Genomic DNA, 19,382 nt, shown 5'->3' with positions numbered 1-19,382 from the left:
GGGCTCTAATGCAGATAATTCAGTAGTTTGCATGTGTTTAAAAATAACAAATGACTTTCATCTACATAAATTAAAATTTGCAGACAGGTTAATTATCTAATGATTATGATTATCAATTCCACCAGGATTTGATTTATTACATATTCAATGAAACTAGAGGAACAAGAAGATAAAAGGGAAAGCAGGCCGGTGATCAAACTGTGATATCAAGGAGCCATGATTCATGAACCATCAAGTTTTTCTACTGGTCTTCTTCCAATTCTCTATGAGCTCCTTCAACGTCTTCTCAGAACTGCCACCAACTTCAATAGCTTTTCTTGCCTCTTCTCTTAAAGTTTTGGCACGCACTCTCAACGGGTTGTTTCCCATCAAATCTTTGATTCTTTCTCCGATCTCCTCTCCTTTCACCAGCTGCTGTGTACCCCAGCCCCACCTCTTGACCCACATTCCCAGCCCACTCCTTTCAATCACTTCTGCATTGATCTTCTGATCCCCAAACTGTGGCCATACTAACATTGGTACTCCATGCCAGACGGCCTCCATCGATGAGTTCCACCCACCATGAGTAACAAACCCACCAACAGCCCTGTGATCCAATATCTCTTGTTGATTCACCCAGTTCTTAATAACAAACCCATACTTTTTAATTTTCTCCAAAACGTCTCGACCAAGCAACTCATCCAAACTTTCTTCATCCTCCTGGTCAACTTTCTTACATTTCACCACCCAAAGAAATCTACACCCGCTCCTTATTAATCCGTCTCCAAGCTCCTTTATTTGTTCCCTTGACAAGGCGAACCTACTGCCAAAACTAACATACACCACTGATCCTTCTGGTTGATCATCAAGCCACTTCACAGGTGCACTGCACTCTGTCTTCTCAAATTCGCATGGCAAAAGTGGTCCAACGCTACAGTAAGGTGGAAGGCCGTCTGCAGCTCTTTTGTCATTAATCCCGGGAAGGATGCCGCCTTCTAGTGCTTCAAATGTGTTAATTAATATCCCATTTGCTTTTCTGAAGCTCTGACCATTTTGTATGAGCATAGTAGTAAAGAGATGGTTTAAATTTAGAAATACTGGAGGGACTGATGAAACGGGTACCGGGGAAAAGCCTGGGATTTCAATAACCTCATCCAATTGAATCGAATCAAAATTGGTTTTGGATGCAACAAAAGCTGGGAAAGTCTCCTCGAGAGAACACATTCTGGTTGATGATGTGAATAAGACGTAGTTTGGTAGATCTAAGGTTGCACTAACTGGAACAACAGAGGAAACCAAACTAGAATCAGTGACAAGAGCAGAGAGAGGAGGAGAGATGGAAGAGAGGAGAGGAGTGAGAAGGTGAGCTGAACGGCGAATAGCTTCCCAACGGAGGAAAAAAGGGTCAGTTGTATTGGCTGAAGAGGGATCAAAAGGAAGGAGATGAAACTGCTTTTCAGTGATCTGAGGAAAAGCAGAGAGGAGAAGAGAGATTGCTCGAGACTCGGCAACCGAAACAGTTGGATAAGTGGTGATTACAGTGACACGGCAATGGTGTTGAACAAGGGTTGCAGCTAAACGAAGAGAAGGTGTTAGATGTCCCATTCCAGCACTTAGGACGAGAGCTACATGTGGATAGGAGTTGAGTGCATCTGAAGCTGACATTTTTTGTGACTGAAAATTGTCAACTTCGATGAGAGAAATCACGTAAGGAAGAGCTGTTGCCAGTCTTTCTTGTCTACCTCCACATATATAGAGGGAGACTTGGACTGTTTACATTTGCAGGACATTAAAATTATCGGCCACAAAATTGGTCTATCTATACCATTATATTATATTTTTTATTTTCCAGATATTTTTATCACTTTATTTATGAAAATATCAACTTATCTTTATCTTCAATTTTATTAAAAAATAAATATAAAATATAATTTTATATTATAATTTTATATTATTATTATAATTAAATTAAAAATCAGTTAACCGAAATCCCGATTTAAATTAAAAACAGTGAAAAACCGGTTAGCCGGAACACCCAGCGTTGGCGTTCATGCCAGCTTGATTGACACAACATTTCTTTACTCCTGTTTAGCCCAAAAACCTGGATGATTTTGGTCGTGCTCCAGGGGAACTTATAATTAACAATCATTGGCTCACTAGGCACATATTAATTAATTATATATTCCGGCCAAGTGTCTTAGTGCTTCCAATTTGTCCATTTCAAAAATCACAACACTTAGGGGGCATGTAAAGATTGTTTTGTTCATTACTAGTGAAGAAAATTCAGTCAGTAATAATGAGCAGCAGCAAAATGCAACATAGGTCAAATATTAAAAAAAGGCATTTCTTTCTTACAGTTTAGTTTTTAACCTTTGACATCAAATTCAATATCATCGACTATGGCAAAAAACGAATTATCAAACACAAACTTGCAGCGTCTAATCAAACTAAAACTTGATAAAATTAAGAACGAGAGAGAAAGAAATTCAAACAAAGCTGCTGACTTCTTGTGTGATGATGGTAGCAGACTAGTAGTTGGTTGATCTTGCTGGTAGTGGTTGAGCAGTGGAAGCATGTGGTTGGTGACTGTTTGTATGGAGGAAGCATGCGGTTGGTGAAAAAATATCCAGATGCCCCCACCAGCGTTAGGCCACGGTACTAGCCACGCTGCACCAACCCGTGGTTGTATGGTGGAAGCATGTGGCTGGTGAAAAAATGTCCAGAAATAAGTGGCGAAGCCTCGTGATGCAAATTTTCTCAAATTCAATTAAAAAATTTTTATTTTTTTAAGTTCTCTCGAGTGCAAATTTTTTTTTTTAATTTTTAATTTTTTAAATTAAAAAAACTTTTTTTGCAGACAAATGTCTAAAATTTGGAGGGGACCAACGATCCCCTACCCTGTAAACATTTAAAATTATACTTGCGAACTCATTGAACATAAATGGCCAAAGGACTATTCTCCACCCAAGATATATTGTTTTCTCATGTTTTTTCCCGTTAACTTTAAAAATTTCATTTACTCATTCATGAATAGATAAATTAACGAAATCTTAACCCTTTAAAATTTTATCTTTTTTTTCCCTCCTAACTCTTAAAAACCAACTATTTTTCCCTAGACCAAAATTTAAAAAATAGCATTCACCCCCCCTCCCCCCAAAGTTTAGTTTTCAATCTTTAACATCAAATTCGATATCATCGCCAACAATGAAGTTTTCCAGAGGCATCACCATACTCCGGTGGTCTCTCATCCCTCCTCTAGAATGCTGGTTAGTCAAAATCTGAGCTAAAAAGTCGAAGAGCTTCGTCTTGTCTTCTCAGACAAAGACGAGACCGTCATCTTCGTTTTTTTCGCCCTAATCTCCGTCAATCAACGTTTCAAAGGAAGGAAGAGAGACCATTGGAGCATGGTGATATCTTTAGAAAGCTTCATTGTCGATGATGATATCAGATTTGACGTTGGGGATTGAAAACTAAACTCTAGTAGGGAAAATGCTATTTTTTAAAGCTTTATCTAGAAGAAAACGGTTAGTTTTTAGAGGTAGAGAAAAAAAGAGATAAATTTTTAATTTATTTTTAATATTACAGATAAAATGATAATTTTATTCTTTAAATTATTAATTTAACAGATTTGTAGGTAGGTAAATGAGATTTTCAAAGTTAACGAATGAAAACTCAAAATAAAAACATATTTTGGGTGGAAAATAGTCCTTTGGCCAACATAAATTCATAAACTCCCCGAACAAAGTAACAACAAACTTAGACTTGACTCTGCTCAAAGTCAAGTCGATACAAACAACTCATGAACAACTCAGTCTGTTCGCAGCCGTTAACTGCCATAAGTTTGGCATCTTAAAATATATCTAGAAGACCATGTCTCATTGGAAAGATTTCAATCTACTGCTACGACTGAAATTCAGTAGATTAAACTTATAGGATTATTATTCCAAAACTATAATACAGATATTTTAAAGGCATCCAGTTTCTCTTATCTTTCTTGTTGATAATCCCCCATCACAATGTAATGATGCCTTCTTGCAAGAATTAAGTTTAAATGTTTAAGCTTAAACCAAGTTTGCCTCAAAGACCCACTTAAAGAAGAGGAAAAAAATATATATATAGTAGAGAATCTTAGAAAGTTAAGCAGTATCTGAAGCTTAAAATTTTGAACTCCTAAAGTTTCCATCGAGTAAAGTTACAAATAGCTGATATATTTAACACCAGATGAGTCAAACGATTGGCAATATTCAGTTCTTTGTTTTAGCCCCAGATGGGTCAGTCTTGAGTCCTGACTATGCACTCCTTCAGCAAGTATGTCACTTATGACAAATTCCAAGAATTCATCCTTCAAGCATAGCTTTCGCAGCATCAACCAATATAGGTCTAAAATCATTTGAAGCCCGACCAAGCGCGGTGAACCCTTCATTGTCTTGCATATCAACATCTGCTCCATGTCTTATTAGAAGCAGGGCTACCTGTAATCCACAGCCACAGAACATCAATAAGTTTAAATGAGATTTTGCAAATGGCGCAATAGATTCGGAAAAACCTCATCAAATATAGACAAATCAAGCGATCAATCACAAAATAGGTTCAGTGAACGAACAATGCACTTCAGTGGAAAAGAAGTCACTAAGAAAATATTGTAAACATCTGATTGTCCAGTAATTCTATTAAAAAAAAAAAAAAAACCTCTTTGTTTTCGCAAATCAGTGCATGCATAAGGGGAGTTTGACCAGCTTTATCAGAAGCATCAACTTCTGCACCTTCCTCAATTAACAGTTCACACAACTCTGAATTCCCCAAGCTAGCTCCCCGATGCAATGGGGTACAGCCAACCTAACACAAAGTGTTTAAGGTATTCAGTAATAAAAAATAAAATATAAACATCTTAGAATGTCTAGGTAAATGAAACCAAGGCATTAATAGGAGATCAATAAAGTCGTATGGGAAGTTGCAGGCCTTGTCCTTCGAATTAATTTTTGCACCATGCGTGATCAGAAGCTCAGCAATCTTCAACCATCCCTTGCTGGCAGCATAATGAAGAGCAGTGCGCCCACCATCATTCTTCAAATTGACATCAGCTCCTGCTCATAATAAGCCCGAAAGCACAAATCAGAGCTTTTTATGAAATACAATTACAGAACAATAGAGGGCATGACCTAAAATCGTAATTAATAGTTCACGAAGAAACCATTCAAGCATTAAAAAAAATAAAATAATTGCAAACAACCCATCAACATAACCGCATTACAAGCAATTTGGAGACAACCATGAAGTTTCTGACCTTTGCTCAGCAAAATTTCCAAAATTTCCGTGTTCCCAATGCTAGCCGCCGAATGAATAGGAGCTCACCCTTCTTCATCGCCAGCGTTGATCACCTTGGTCGACTCATTGACATTTGACAGTATTTTCACAACCTAATAAGAAAAAAACAAAACAAAACATTTTCTAATTTTCCCGCGTTTTCTCTGCAACCAAACAGAGTGAAAGAGAAAAAATCAGGAGAGGAAGAGGAAAAGAAAAGAATAACGAACCTCGGGGCGACGGGAAGAGACGGCGACGTGGAGGAGGGAGCGGCCATCTTCGTTTCTCAAAGATAGAGATTTGGATATGTGTTCCGGGGCGAGTGATTGAAAAGTTGATGAATCTCCAGTTTCTGCGGCTTCAAAGAGGTCTTTGTCTTTGATGATGGGTTGGTGTTGTGACTGTTTGGGAGGATCCATGAGGACGCTAACGGATCAATCGTACGGTGGATTGAACTTCAAGATTTGAAGGGAATGGGTATGGTAATTTCGATGCAGTGGGTTTCCCGTAGTTCGTTAGGTTAGTGAGTGTAAGCTTGAGGCTTTCCGTATCAATCCCAAATTATGCACGGATTGGATATAAATACAATCCGAAATATAATTTATGTTATTAAATTTAATCTTAATTTAATTTTTTGGTATTTTGTCATGTCAAAAATTGGAATGCTTTCTTCTAGTCTGATGATACTTACTATGTCAAGGCCATGCCATTCTATTTGAAATTAATACAAGGGTTCAGATTTCATTGTTTATATTAGAACCGGAACAAAAATTAGCATTGTGGAGTAATTATAAAAGAGAGCCAAGTTTATTTATGAGTTCGGAAGCAGAAGCGGAAGCATGATGCAGGAGTTTTCCCGGTAGTTCTGATTATATTAGCCTTCTCTTTTGCTTTCATTTCTTCGCCTTTCCCCCGCTTGTGCCCTTGCTCCTCCTGCAATCTGATCGAATATCTCTATTTTTTAAAAAGCCAAAGGATTTATTTCTATCCAAAGTATCATATTTTCCCAATTATTCTCTCTTAATTACAAAAATTTTAAACACCCATCTATAAAAGGTTAAACCTGTTAATTTTAAAAGTAAAATCATATTTTAATTTATAATATTAAAAATAAATTAAAATTTAATCTTCTTTTTTTCTTAAATTCTAAAAATTAATAATTTGTCTCCCTGGTCAAATTTAAAGAAAAGACATTTTCCCTTTATGATTTAGTTTGTAATCTCTAGCATCAAATTCAACGTCATCGCCTTTGACAAAGGACGAATTATCAATAGCAAACTTGCAGCGACTAATCAAACTAAAACTCGATAAAATTAAGGACGGAAGAGAAAGAAATTGAAACAAAACAACTGGCTTCTTGTGTTATGATAGTAGTAGGCTAGTAGTTGGTTGATCTTACTGGCAGTGGTTGAATACTGGAAGCATGTGGTTGGCGAGTGTTTGTATGGAGGAAGCATGCGGTTGGTGAAAAAATCCAGAAACAAGTGGCAAAGCCTCGTGATGCCCTCACCAGCGTTAGGCCACGCTGCACCAGCCCGTGGTTGTATGGTGGAATGGAAGCATGTGGCTGATGAAAAAATGTCCAGAAATAAGTGGCAAAGCCTCGTGATGCCGTCACCAGTGTTAGGCCACGCTGCACTAACCCGTCAGGCTTCAGACTAGTCCCGTCCATGAGCTCGTCTGACCTGTGAATTAGGGCGGAACCAATCTATATAAAATTGAAACCAAAATCATTAAAACTAAAATGAAAGGTGGATTCTAACGGTTTAATTCTAATTTTGTTTTATTGAACCATCGGTTCATAGCCAGTTTATAAGTCGATGGTTAAATTATTAGTTTAAAAATTCATGAACAGGTGGTTCACTAATTTAATTTTAAAAAAATATATTAATTTTAAGTAAAAATCATTAAATTTTTTTTAATTTGTCAATTTAAAAAAACTGTATTTGCAGGGCAGTCCCCTGCAAATGCTTCTGCGACATGGGCATTATACTTTATATATATTTTAAATTTATTTATATAAAATTTTATTTATGAATACCCACTCAACCTTTTAACTCTCTTGTTTATCTATTTTTATTTCTCATTCTTTCGATTTTTAACATAATCTTAATTTTTCAATTAAATTTTTTCAAATTCAATGAAAAAAACTCTATTTTTTAAAATTCTCTCAAATGCAAACTTTTTAAAATTTTTTATTTTTTAAATTAAAAAACTTCATTTGTGGGGGATCGACAGTCCCCTACAATTGTCAAAAATTTGTAGGGATCACTTTTGTAGTATGACCATTAGCCCTTATATATATATACATATGTATATATAAATAAAATTTTACTTATAAATATTTATCCTATCTTTCAACTCTCTCATTTATTTATTCTCATTTCTCATTCTCTTAATTCTTAATATTTTTTCAATCTTTTCATCAAATTTTCTCAAATTCAATTAAAAAAACTTTATTTTTTTAAATTCTCTCAAATGTATTTTTTTTTAAATTAATAAAAAAAAAAACTTTATTTGCACAGACCAACGGTCCCCTAGAAATGTTTAAAGTTGCAAGGGACCAACGGTCCCCCACCCTGCAAATGTTTAAAATTATACTTACGAACTCATCGAACATAAATTCATAAACTCCCCGAACTAAGTAAGAACAAACTTAGACTTGACTCTGCTCAAAGTCAAGTCGACACAAACAACTCATGAACAACTCAGTCTGTTTGCAGCCGTTAACTGCCATAAGATATCCGTAATTCTAACCCCATCAGTAGTTGTAGAGAGGCCTCTGGAATGGTTGGTCCCTCTTCCATAAAACAAGAACCCAACATGATATAATACCGCTCGAAACACTAATAATTATAAAATATCCAATATATTACCTGCAGGAGCGGACCTGGGCTTTTTGAGTTCAGGCCCAGGTACATTCTAAAATTTAAAAAATCTGAAAGGTCCACACTCACTTGGGCTAAGAATAAGAATATATATATGGGCCCAAAATAGATACAAAAGACTTATTCCGTTTTTCGTTTTTTGGATAAGTTTTTGGGTTTGGGCTTGGTATACAAAATATATTTTAACAACATATACAAAACAAACATTTGGGTTTGGACTTGCTAATGCAATGTACGAAATATGCAATTGGCTTTCGGCTTGTTATAAAAAACCAATTTAAAATCATTTTGATAAAAAAACGAAACTTACTTAAAAAGATATTTGGGATTCGCTGCTTGTCACGGCAAGGGTTTTCCAGAATAATAAAATTATGTGTATCTACTTTAGGTACATAAATATGTATATATTTATATGTATCATCATGTGATTAGATGATTTTGAATTAAGAATAAAACAATAACCAATCATATGATGACACATATGAGTGTGTATATATTTATGTACCTAAAGTAGGTACACATAGTATTGCTCTTTCCAGAAAGGCAAAAACACAATTGAAGAAAGCTAAAAACAGGTGTGTTTTTGTCTTTCTTTTATCTCTTTTTGGTTTTTTAATCATGTGGCTTTTATGTTTCTTGTTAGAAAGTGGTATGTCACTGTTATTTGCTTGTCAATTAGTATTTTAGAATAAATTTGAGGCTTTTATTGAAACATGTGAGTTTGTTTTCATTTTGTGTTTTATGGGAATGCATAAAGAATAATATTATACGTACTCATTTTGAATACATAAATATATACACACTCATACATATCATTACATCTTTCGATGCTATTTTATACTTAATTCAAAATCATTCAATCATATGATAACACATATACGTATGTACATATTTGTGTATCTAAAATGGATACACATAGTTTTATTGATGCATAAAAATAGTGAAAAATGAGAGTGAAAGTGAATTCCAATAATTTGTTTTTACTATTTATTAAAACATTTGATATAATTGACTTATAACAGTATTTGAGAATGAAAAAAAAAAAAAAAAGAGAGAACTCATAGAATTTCATTGTTTGAAAATAGTATTTTGAAAATAAAAATAGTAAAATGGATTTAGCATCAGTTTCATAAAAACATTATTTTTAACAAAATCTTCAACATTGGTTGTATCCTCATAATGTATTGGTGTCTTGTATGTCTCATGAGTTCTATTATGTTTATGTTCTATTACTTATAAAGTTATTACAGCTTAGAACAAATAGATATTTTAATAGCAAATACATTTATGGTTTTCATGTTTTTTGTTAGAACAGATGGTTATTTTAAACAATTATATAAAAAAATTTATTTCAAGAAAATAGTGAATTGTTTTTTTGTTTCTTATCCTCGTGCCAAAGTTTATTGTTATTAATGTTTATATAGATGTTTAATGGTAAATTTGTTTTCTTTATATATTGAGTATGAATTTTTAATACTATATGTTTTATTATTATTATTATTGTTAATATGTTTTCTTTGTCATTAATTAAATAGCTATGATATTCAATTATTTTAAGAGATTAAAGAAAAATCTAATGGAGTGTATTGATAAAGATGCTACTGATAGAGAAGTTAATAAAATCTCATTAGAAGAAGTACCACAACCGCGACAACAATGCCAAATACAAGAAATTTAACCTTCAAACAAAGTGTTTAATTTAGACGAGTTTGAAGTTGATCCAAGATTAAGAATCTCAATTTATAAAATTTGTTATACCGACAAACAAAAAGAGGAAATTCAAATAGTACATTTGCTTAAAGGTCCTTGTCAACCTAAATATCATAATTTTCCTTTCACTCTTTTTGAAGATAAAAAACGTAGGTTTACATCAGAGTGATGCAAAGAATGTTCTAATTGGATGAAATATAGTGTGACAAAAGATGCAATATTTTGTTTGCATTGTTATCTTTTCAAAGGAGAAATAGACGATTATGGTGATATCGAGAGAAAATAAATTAGCTTTCTACATTCATTGTTTTTCTCATCAACTCCAACTAGCATTAGTCAAAGTTATGAGTATCATTCAACATTTGGTGAATTTTTTCAATATTATCAAACACTATAACGGTATCTTGCAAGCGCAAAGATTTGCTACGAGATAAACAATATGAATATATAATATCTTTGATTTATAATGGTGATCTTCAGACGGGATGAGGTTTGAATTAAAAATGCATTATTAAATTACTAAGAGATACACGTTGGGGTTCACACATAGGGACGATTCATAATGTTATAAACTTATTTTTTTTCTGTTGTCGATGTGCTTAGGGTGATTGAAATTGAAGGAGACAATTGGTAAAACAAAAGTCAAGCAAAAAGTTTATACGAATCATGGAAAATTTTGAATTTGTTTTTTTGTTATTTTTGATGAAAAAAGTATTGAGAATCATAAATGAACTGTCATAAATATTATAAAGAAAAAATCAAGACCTTCTTAATAATATGCAATTTATACAAATTTTAAAAGGTCGATTGCATAAAATGAGAAATGAAGATACTTGTTTCGACATCTTAGTGAAAGAAACTTCTAACCTATGTAAAAATAATGACATAACAATCACAGAAAATATGGAAAATAACTTTAGAAGGATAAAACAGGAGATTACATTAGTTACAAATAAACATCATTATAAGGTAGAGTTGATATATACAGTTTTAGATAATATTTAAGAAGAACTCAATAACCATTTTGATGAAGTAAATATGAGGTTGCTACAGTGTATGATGATCCGAGTAACTCTTTTATTGCATTTAACAAAGACAAATTACTTGAATTTGTAAGGTTATATCTTGTCGATTTTCCTAAACATGATATTTGGTTACTTAATGATCAACTTGAAAACTATCATGAGGATGTTACCACCAATGCCAATTTTGCTTATATCAATGGGATTGTTAGTCTTGCTAAAAAAATAATTGAGTTTAAGAAAGATGTTGCGAACAATAAAGTTTTCTTACTTATAAAATTAACAATGGTTTTGCCTATGAGTATTACAACAATTGAAAAAGTATTCTTTGCAATGAATCTTGTGAAAAATAGTTTGGGTAATCAAATGAGCGACGAGTAGATAAACAATTACTTAGTGGTTTACATTGAAAATGAAATTTTTACTACAATTAATAATGAAAATATTATTGAACGTTTTCAAAATATATCAAAAGAAAAAATCGTGTTAAAGTCAAGATTTTTAGATATATTATTCCAATTTACTTTCATATTTAAATAATTGATACTCAAATATTCAAATTTTTAAGTTTATTATTCTAACTTGATTATTTGATTAGTACACAGCTAGATGTGTGGACTTTTAATCGGAATGATTTAGTTTTGATTTTGATGATTGGATTTGAAATTATAAAACCTGTAGATTGACAAATTCTAGTAATTTTAATCCAATTTTTTGTAATTTAAAATTATGATAAAATTCTAATTTTTTGTAAAATATAAATATTTTTTTAGATTATGACTAATATAAATAATATTGATTATACTGAATTTAAAAAGATTATTAGATCTCATAATTTTTTTCTCTTATTACATCTAGAGGTTTCTCACATAAAAAATTATTTATATTAGTATTTTTTAATATCATTTTAATTATTTATTATTTGGTGATTTTATTTCAAAATTTCAATAATTAATTGATAAATAATTGTAAAGTTGTGAATGCCCCTGAAAAAGAATCCTGCATCCGCCACTGATCACCTAGGTTTGAAAAGAGAAGAATGGCAGCTGAAGAATGGCAGCTGAAGCAGCCAGAGGTATAACGGAGTAGCGCAGCACGTGAAATGGTGTGGAAGACGAAGACAAACAAGAAGTGGAGCAACTTTGGAATTTTTTATCGCATCCACGTGGGAAATATGGGATCTTGTTACGAACATTATTGGGTGTTGCGCAGAGTGTCAAGTTGGGGAATGAGAGAGGCGGAAGTGTGGGGAAGAAAACAATGGCTGGACCATCTCTCTTGGCCAGGATAAGAGAGAGAGAATAAGATGGGAAAATAAACGGTTGTTATTAACCAACCCAAATTCCATAGAAAGCACTTGTGGCATCCTGCTATTCAGATAATTCAGTAGTTTACTTGTGCTTAAAAATGACAAATGACTTTCATCTTAATAAATTAAAATTTGCGGACAGGTTAATTATCTAATGATTATGATTATCAATTCCACCAGGATTTGCTTTGTTACATATCCAATGAAACTGGAGGAACAAGAAGATAAAAGGGAAAGCAGGCCGGTGATCAAACTGTGATATCAAGGAGCCATGATTCATGAACCATCAAGCTTTTCTACTGGTCTTCTTCCAATTCTCTATGAGCTCCTTCAACGTCTTCTCAGAACTGCCACCAACTTCAATAGCTTTTCTTGCCTCTTCTCTTAAAGTTTTGGCACACACTCTCAACGGGTTGTTTCCCATCAAATCTTTGATTCTTTCTCCGATCTCCTCTCCTTTCACCAGCTGCTGTGTACCCCAGCCCCACCTCTTGACCCACATTCCCAGCCCACTCCTTTCAATCACTTCTGCATTGATCTTCTGATCCCCAAACTGTGGCCATACTAACATCGGTACTCCATGCCAGACGGCCTCCATCAATGAGTTCCACCCACCATGTGTAACAAACCCACCAACAGCCCTGTGATCCAATATCTCTTGTTGATTCACCCAGTTCTTAATAACAAACCCATACTTTTTAATTTTTTCCAGAAGTTCTCGACCAAGCAACTCATCCAAACTTTCTTCATCCTCCTGGTCAACTTTCTTACATTTCACCACCCAAAGAAACCTACACCCGCTCCTTATTAACCCGTCTCCAAGCTCCTTTATTTGTTCACTTGACAAGGCGAACCTACTGCCAAAACTAACATACACCACTGATCCTTCTGGTTGATCATCAAGCCACTTCACAGGTGCACTGCACTCTATTTTCTCAAATTCGCATGGCAAAAGTGGTCCAACGCTACAGTAAGGTGGAAGGCCGTCTGCAGCTCTTTTGTCATTAATCCCAAGCGGGATGTCGGCTTCTAGTGCTTCAAATGTGTTAATTAATATCCCATTTACTTTTCTGAAGCTCTGACCGTTTTGTATGAGCGTGGTGGTAAAGAGATTATTTAAATTTAGAAGCACTGGAGGGATTGATGAAACGGGTATTGGGGAAAAGCTTGGGATTTCAATAACGTCATCCAATTGAATCGAATCAAAATGGGTTTTGGATGCGACAAAAGCTGGGAAAGCCTCGATGAGAGAACACATTCTGGTTGATGATGTGAACAAGATGTAGTTTGGTAGATCTAAGTTTGCGGTAACTGGAACAACAGAGGAAATCAAACTAGAATCTGTGACAATGGCAGAGAGAGAAGGAGAGATGGAAGAGAGGAGAGGAGTGAGAAGGTGAACTGAACGACGAATAGCTTCCCACCGGAGGAAAAAAGGGTCAGTAGAATTGGCTGAAGAGGGATCAAAAGGAAGGAGATGAAACTGATTTTCAGTGATCTGAGGAAAAGCAGAGAAGAGACTAGAGATTGCTCGAGACTCGGCAACCGAAACAGTTGGATAGATAGTGATTACAGTGACCCGGCAATGATGTTGAACAAGTGTTGCAGCTAAACGAAGAAAGGGCATTAGATGTCCCATACCAGAGCTTGGGAGGAGAGCTACATGTGGATAGGAGTTGAGTGCATCTGAAGCTGACATTTTTTGTGACTGAAAATTGTCAACTTCGAAGAGAGAAATCACGTAAGAAAGAACTTTTGTCACTTATCACTCTTTCTCATCTACCTCCATATATATAGAGAGGAAATTAGAGTAGAACTTACACAACAACTGCTTATATTTTTTAAAAATCTTAAAGAATTTTTCAACCCCTCCTTCCTATCTCTTTCTTTCTCTCTTTTTTTTTAAGGTTCTCCATCTGAGGCATAGTTCATTAGTTCTGTGTTTAATTTTTTAATAATAATAATAAATTTAATGTAGAGTTTAGAAGAGAAATGACTGGATTGAGTTCTGTATCATTAGTTGAAATCCTAATAAAACAAATGATCGACGAAATAGACGGCCTGACAAAAAACCGGCAACAGAAGGTGCAGTGGAGCACAGCAGATGGTGTAGTTCCTGATACAAGTGACAATGCACCAAGCAACAAACTGGTTGACCTAAATGGTAGGCCTAACAGTCCAGGTGTTTACACTTAAATGAAAGTGTTAGAGACTTAAATAAAAAGAAAAGAAAAAGAGTTTCACATCTAATGAATAGAACATAAAAAAGTGGTATATAAATGTTGTAGATTGGACCTTAATAAAAGTCAATTGATTTTGTGTAACATGAGTTTCAATCTTTACACTTGTAAGTCTAATATATATTTCTGACATTGACTAGGTCAAGGTTTTTATTTCGAAAATCATCATTATCAAACACAAAATTCACAGCCACAAAGCATCCATTATCAAACACAAACTCGCAGAGAGAAAGAAATTGGAACAAAGCAACTGACTTCCTGTGTTAAGATAGTAGTAGACTAGTAGTTGGTTGATCTTGCTGGTAGTAGTTGAAAAGTGGAAGCAAGTGGTTGGTGACTGGTTGTATGGTGGAAGCATGTGGTTGGTGAAAAAATGTCCAGAAATAAGTGGCAAAGCCTCGTGATGCCGTCACCAGTGTTAGGCCACGACACTAGCCACGCTGCACCAGCCCGTCAGGCTTCAGACACAACGCTTCGCTGGGAGACCAGGGTGTGGCCAATATCATTTTAGTGCGTAAATGCAAAATTATACTGCGAACTCATCAAACGTAAATTCACGAACTCACCGAACTAAGAACAAATTTAGGCGCAACTCTGCTCCAAGTCGATACAAACAACTCATGAACAACTCAGTCTTTTCGCAGCCGTTAACTACCATAAGATTGGCATCTTAAAATATATCTAGAAGACCATGTCTCGTTGGAAAGATTTCAATCCACTGCTACGACTGAAATTCAGTAGACTAAACTTATAGGATTATCATTCCAAAACCATTATACAAGATATTTTAAAGGCATCCAGTTTCTCTTATCTTTCTTGTCAACAATCCCCCACCATAATGTAATGATGCCTTCTTGCAAGAATTAAGTTAAATGTTTAGGCTTAAACCAAGTTTGCCTCAAAGACTTAAAAGGAAAAAAAAAAAAAATAGTAGACAGCGGCATAGACTTTGAGAATCGAATCTTAGAAAGTTAAGCAGTATCTGAAGCTTAAAATTTTGAACTCCTAAAGTTTCCATTGAGTCAAGTTACAGATAGCTGATATATTTAACACCAGATGAGTCAAACGATTGGCAATATTCAGTTCTTTGTTTTAGCCCCAGATGGGTCAGTCTTGAGTCCTGACTATGCACTCCTTCAGCAAGTAAGTCACTCACAACACAATCTAGTTCTGTAACAAGCTCTAAGAATTCATCCTTCAAGCATAGCTTTCGCAGCATCGACCAATGTATGTCTAAAATCATTTGAAGCCCGACCAAGCACGGTGAACCCTTCATTGTCTTGCATATCAACATCTGCTCCATGTCTTATTAGAAGCAGAGCTACCTGTAATCCATAGCCACAGAACATCAATAAGATGAGATTTTGCAAATGGCGCAATAGATTCGGGAAAACCTCATCAAATATAGACAAATCAAGGGATCAATCACAACATAGGTTCAGTGAAAGAACAATGCACTTGAGTGGGAAAGAAGTCACTAAGAAAATATTGTAAACATCTGATTGTCCAGTAATTCTAACAAAAAAAAAAAACCTGTTTGTTTTGGCAAATCACTGCATGCATAAGTGGAGTTTGACCAGCTTTATCAGAAGCATCAACTTCTGCACCTTCCTCAATTAACAGTTCACACAACTCTGAATTCCCCAAGCTAGCTCCCCGATGCAATGGGGTACAGCCAACCTAATACAAAGTGTTTAAGGTATTCAGTAACAAAAAATAAAATATAAACATCTTAGAATGTCTAGGTAAATGAAACCAAGGCATTAATAGGAGATGAATAAAGTCGTATGGGAAGTTGCAGGCCTTGTCCTTCGAATTAATTTTTGCACCATGCGCGATCAGAAGCTCGGCAATCTTCAACCATCCCTTGCTGGCAGCATAATGAAGAGCAGTACGCCCACCATCATTCTTCAAATTGACATCAGCTCCTGCTCATAATAAGCCCGAAGCACAAATCAAAGCTTTTTATGAGAAAAAATTACAGAATAATAGGCGAGATGACCTAAAATCGTAATTAATGGTTCACGAAGAAACCATTCAAGTATAAAAAAAAAAGGATAATCGCAAACAACCCATCAACATAACCGCATGACAAGCAATTTGAAGATAACTATGAAGTTTCTGACCTTTGCTCAGCAAAATTTCCAAAATTTCCGTGTTCCCAATGCTAGCCGCCGAATGAATAGGAGCCCACCCTTCTTCATCTCCAGCGTTGATCACCTTGGCCGACTCATCGACATTTGACAGTATTTTCACCAGCTAATAAAAAAAAAAAACATTTTCTAATTTTCCCGCGTTTTCTCTGCAACCAAACAAAGTGAAAGAGAAAAAATTAGCAGAGGAAAAGGAAAGAAAAGAACAAGGAACCTCGGGGCGACGGGAAGAGACGGCGACGTGGAGGAGGGAGCGGCCATCTTCGTTTTTTAAAGATAGAGATTTGGAGAGGTGTTCCGGGGCGAGTGATTGAAAAGTTGATGAATCTCCAGTTTCCGCGGCTTCAAAGAGGTCTTTGTCTTTGATGATGGGTTGGTGTTGTGACTGTTTCGGAGGATCCATGAGGACGCTAAGGATCAATCGTACGGTGGATTGCCAAGATTTAGGGTTTTGGAGAGGCGGTTGAACTTCAAGATTTGAAGAGAATGGGTACGGTAATTTCGATGCGGTGGGTTTCCCGTAGTTCGTTGCGTTAGCATGCAGCAAAGTAATTTGGTGAAAAAATTGAAATTGAAATAATATTAAACTTTACAAAATCTTGTCAAATAAATAATTATCATTAAAGATAAAATAATTTATATTATTAAATTTAATCTTAATTTAATTTTTTTGTGATTTGTGGTATCGAAATTTAATATGCTTTCTGGTCTGATAATACCTATTATGACAAGGCAATTCTATTTGAAATTAATTAATACAAGGTTCAGATTTCATTCTTCACATTGTAACCGGAATAAAAATTGGCATTGTGGAGTAGTTATAAAAGAGAGCCAAGTTTATTGATGAGTTCAGAAGCAGAAGCGGAAGCATGATGCAGGAGTTTTCGCCGTAGTTCTGATTATATTAGCCTTCTCTTTTGCCTTCATTTCTTCATTTTGTCGCCTTTTCCTTGCTTGTGCTCTTGCTCCTCCCGCAATCTGAGCGATAGATTCCATTTCACTGTGGAAATTTGTCAAGGCTTTTAATCTTCGTTCCGCCATATGTCTCTGCAGCTCCAATAATTCTGGGGTCAGTACGTAGAAATCAATTTCGATTGAATCTTCTGAAAAATGGAATACACAAGTATACCTCTACTCTATCAAGTTTGCTTCTGGCTTTCTTCTTCTTTTTCTCTTCCCAGGAATGTATTGTCTTTTCTAACTTCTCATACCTGAAAATCATTTTCTGTCTATTAATGAAGAAGTATTCTTTTTAACTGTTCGGGAAATACATACAAAAGAAGTACTGCAAAATTTAAATTTGAACTCTCAGTGTTGCATTTTGGTTTTTCTGTGCTTCCACCTTTCTTTGATCTTGTCCATCTCAGATTTCTCCCTGGCATCTGCTTCTGTTTCATCTGCTTCAAGTTTTACTGAACTCTGTCTTTTGATTGCCGCTGGTGCGAATGGAGGTGACCTGATGGGTTTCTCAGGTGACTTCTCCTCTACGGCATCAATTTCTTCAACTAGACCTCCTGAATTCATCATTGCATTTTCTCCTGGTGCTTACAGTTAAATCAAATTTTATTAAACATAAATGACTATTGGAAATTGTTTCTTATGTTCATTATCTTTACCTGAGAACTGTTTGGATCCGCTTCCAGGCGTATCTTCCTTTTTGCTTCTAAGTCTAGTGAAAGATGGCTGAAGCTGCGGGCTCTCATCAGTTATTTCCTGTACTGGGATTGTAGCATCTTCTTTTTTGCTTCTAAGTCTGGTGAAAGATGGCTGAAGCTGAGGGCTCTCATCAGTTATTTCCTGTACTGGGATTGTAGCATCTTCTTTTTTGCTTCTGAGCTTGGTAAGAAATGGAAAAAGACCCTCACTCTTCTTTTTCTGTTCTGGGATGCCTGATTCTTCCATAGACTTAATAGCGTAGGCGGTTGCAGCCACCGCAGCTGCATGCTCTATTTGGACGTTGGGATCATAATCATGACTCAATTGCCTGGAGAACAGTCTCTGCAACCAGTTTTGAGCTTTCTTCTTTTCTGCAAAACAACCCTTTCAACATTTGTTAAACATTGTTCTATCTATAAAAGCTATTGCTATCTGAACCATAGCGATGTGATGTGAGCTACAAGATTATAGTTTTATTTATACTTATGCTTTCAAAAATCAAGATAATGAAAATTTCCAGGAAAATTATTGGTACCTCCTCTGAAAGATTGAGTTTTCTGGAGTTGTGTTTTGGGGCAGCTTGTATTATTTTCTTGTCCCACATTCAAAAGCTTCTCCCTAACAAAAACCCTCGGTCACAAATAGCAATATCTGCAACATTGAATAATGAAATTCCAGAGTTAAATAATAAGGTAAATTACCTGACTTGCTTGATCAAAGCATCCATTTTTGTTGTTGTTGCAGACTATGAACCACAGAGAAAGTGTCTGGGTTATGCATGAAGACTGCGTTTATCTGAAGGAGAAGCTAAGCCTCAAAAATTGATGAGAGATATGCTTTGCATGGAACCGCTAACAAGAAAAGTATTCTTTGTCTTAATGACTTTTGGATTCAATATTCCTTCTCTTCAAACCTTAAATCCAAATTCATCTAGTCTTAATCTTTTGCAGCGGTTAAAAGGAATCAATGCTTTCCAGCTGGGGTTGAGAATGAGAATAATCTTCTTCCAGATTCAAAGTACACTAATATTTACAAACACTGATTAGTGAGTCATGATCTGAAGAGCCCTTTTGAATTTTATTTTAATTAGATTACAATGACTTAGCATATTCAATTACTAA

General features: G+C 35.1%; 4 protein-coding genes and 1 pseudogene across 6 annotated transcripts; all 5 read right to left on the bottom strand.

The window, feature by feature from the left end:
- Positions 1-92: 92 nt before the first annotated feature.
- Positions 93-1,731, bottom strand: LOC123215092 (UDP-glycosyltransferase 13). Its single transcript, XM_044635148.1, has one exon. It carries the CDS (start codon positions 1,642-1,644, stop codon positions 232-234), a length of 1,413 nt encoding a protein of 470 aa, XP_044491083.1. The 5' UTR covers positions 1,645-1,731; the 3' UTR covers positions 93-231.
- Positions 1,732-4,107: 2,376 nt separating this feature from the next.
- On the bottom strand, positions 4,108-5,858 carry LOC123215090 (annotated as a pseudogene).
- On the bottom strand, positions 4,108-17,188 carry LOC123215091 (26S proteasome non-ATPase regulatory subunit 10-like). 2 transcript variants are annotated; one of them, XM_044635147.1, is made up of 6 exons: positions 16,820-17,188; positions 16,579-16,711; positions 16,256-16,380; positions 15,986-16,132; positions 15,600-15,777; positions 4,108-4,287 (listed from the first exon to the last, which is right to left on the bottom strand). In XM_044635147.1, exons 1-5 carry the CDS (start codon positions 17,006-17,008, stop codon positions 15,643-15,645), a joined length of 729 nt encoding a protein of 242 aa, XP_044491082.1. In that variant the 5' UTR covers positions 17,009-17,188; the 3' UTR covers positions 4,108-4,287; positions 15,600-15,642. The 2 variants fall into 2 exon arrangements, 1 of the variants encoding a protein (XP_044491082.1); XR_006501947.1 differs by having other exon boundaries at positions 4,108-4,278; positions 15,587-15,777.
- LOC123215088 (UDP-glycosyltransferase 13-like) lies at positions 12,360-14,104 on the bottom strand. The gene has a single exon (XM_044635143.1). The coding sequence runs from the start codon at positions 13,909-13,911 to the stop codon at positions 12,499-12,501; it is 1,413 nt and encodes a 470-aa protein (XP_044491078.1). The 5' UTR covers positions 13,912-14,104; the 3' UTR covers positions 12,360-12,498.
- Positions 17,189-17,327: 139 nt separating the features above from the next.
- On the bottom strand, positions 17,328-19,361 carry LOC123215089 (muscle M-line assembly protein unc-89-like). Of its 2 annotated transcripts, none has more exons than XM_044635144.1 (6): positions 18,963-19,361; positions 18,797-18,879; positions 18,222-18,632; positions 17,948-18,149; positions 17,735-17,816; positions 17,328-17,652 (listed from the first exon to the last, which is right to left on the bottom strand). In XM_044635144.1, the coding sequence occupies exons 1-6, from the start codon at positions 18,986-18,988 to the stop codon at positions 17,455-17,457; spliced, it is 1,002 nt and encodes a 333-aa protein (XP_044491079.1). In that variant the 5' UTR covers positions 18,989-19,361; the 3' UTR covers positions 17,328-17,454. The 2 variants fall into 2 exon arrangements, with proteins under 2 accessions (XP_044491079.1, XP_044491081.1); XM_044635146.1 differs by having other exon boundaries at positions 17,948-18,143.
- Between the last annotated feature and the right edge of the window lie 21 nt (positions 19,362-19,382).

This window comes from Mangifera indica, chromosome 4 (genome assembly GCF_011075055.1).
Source record: "Mangifera indica cultivar Alphonso chromosome 4, CATAS_Mindica_2.1, whole genome shotgun sequence".
Classification (NCBI taxonomy): domain Eukaryota; kingdom Viridiplantae; phylum Streptophyta; class Magnoliopsida; order Sapindales; family Anacardiaceae; genus Mangifera; species Mangifera indica.
Note: the sequence above shows the minus strand (reverse complement) of the source record. Positions and strands in the feature narration are given on the sequence as shown.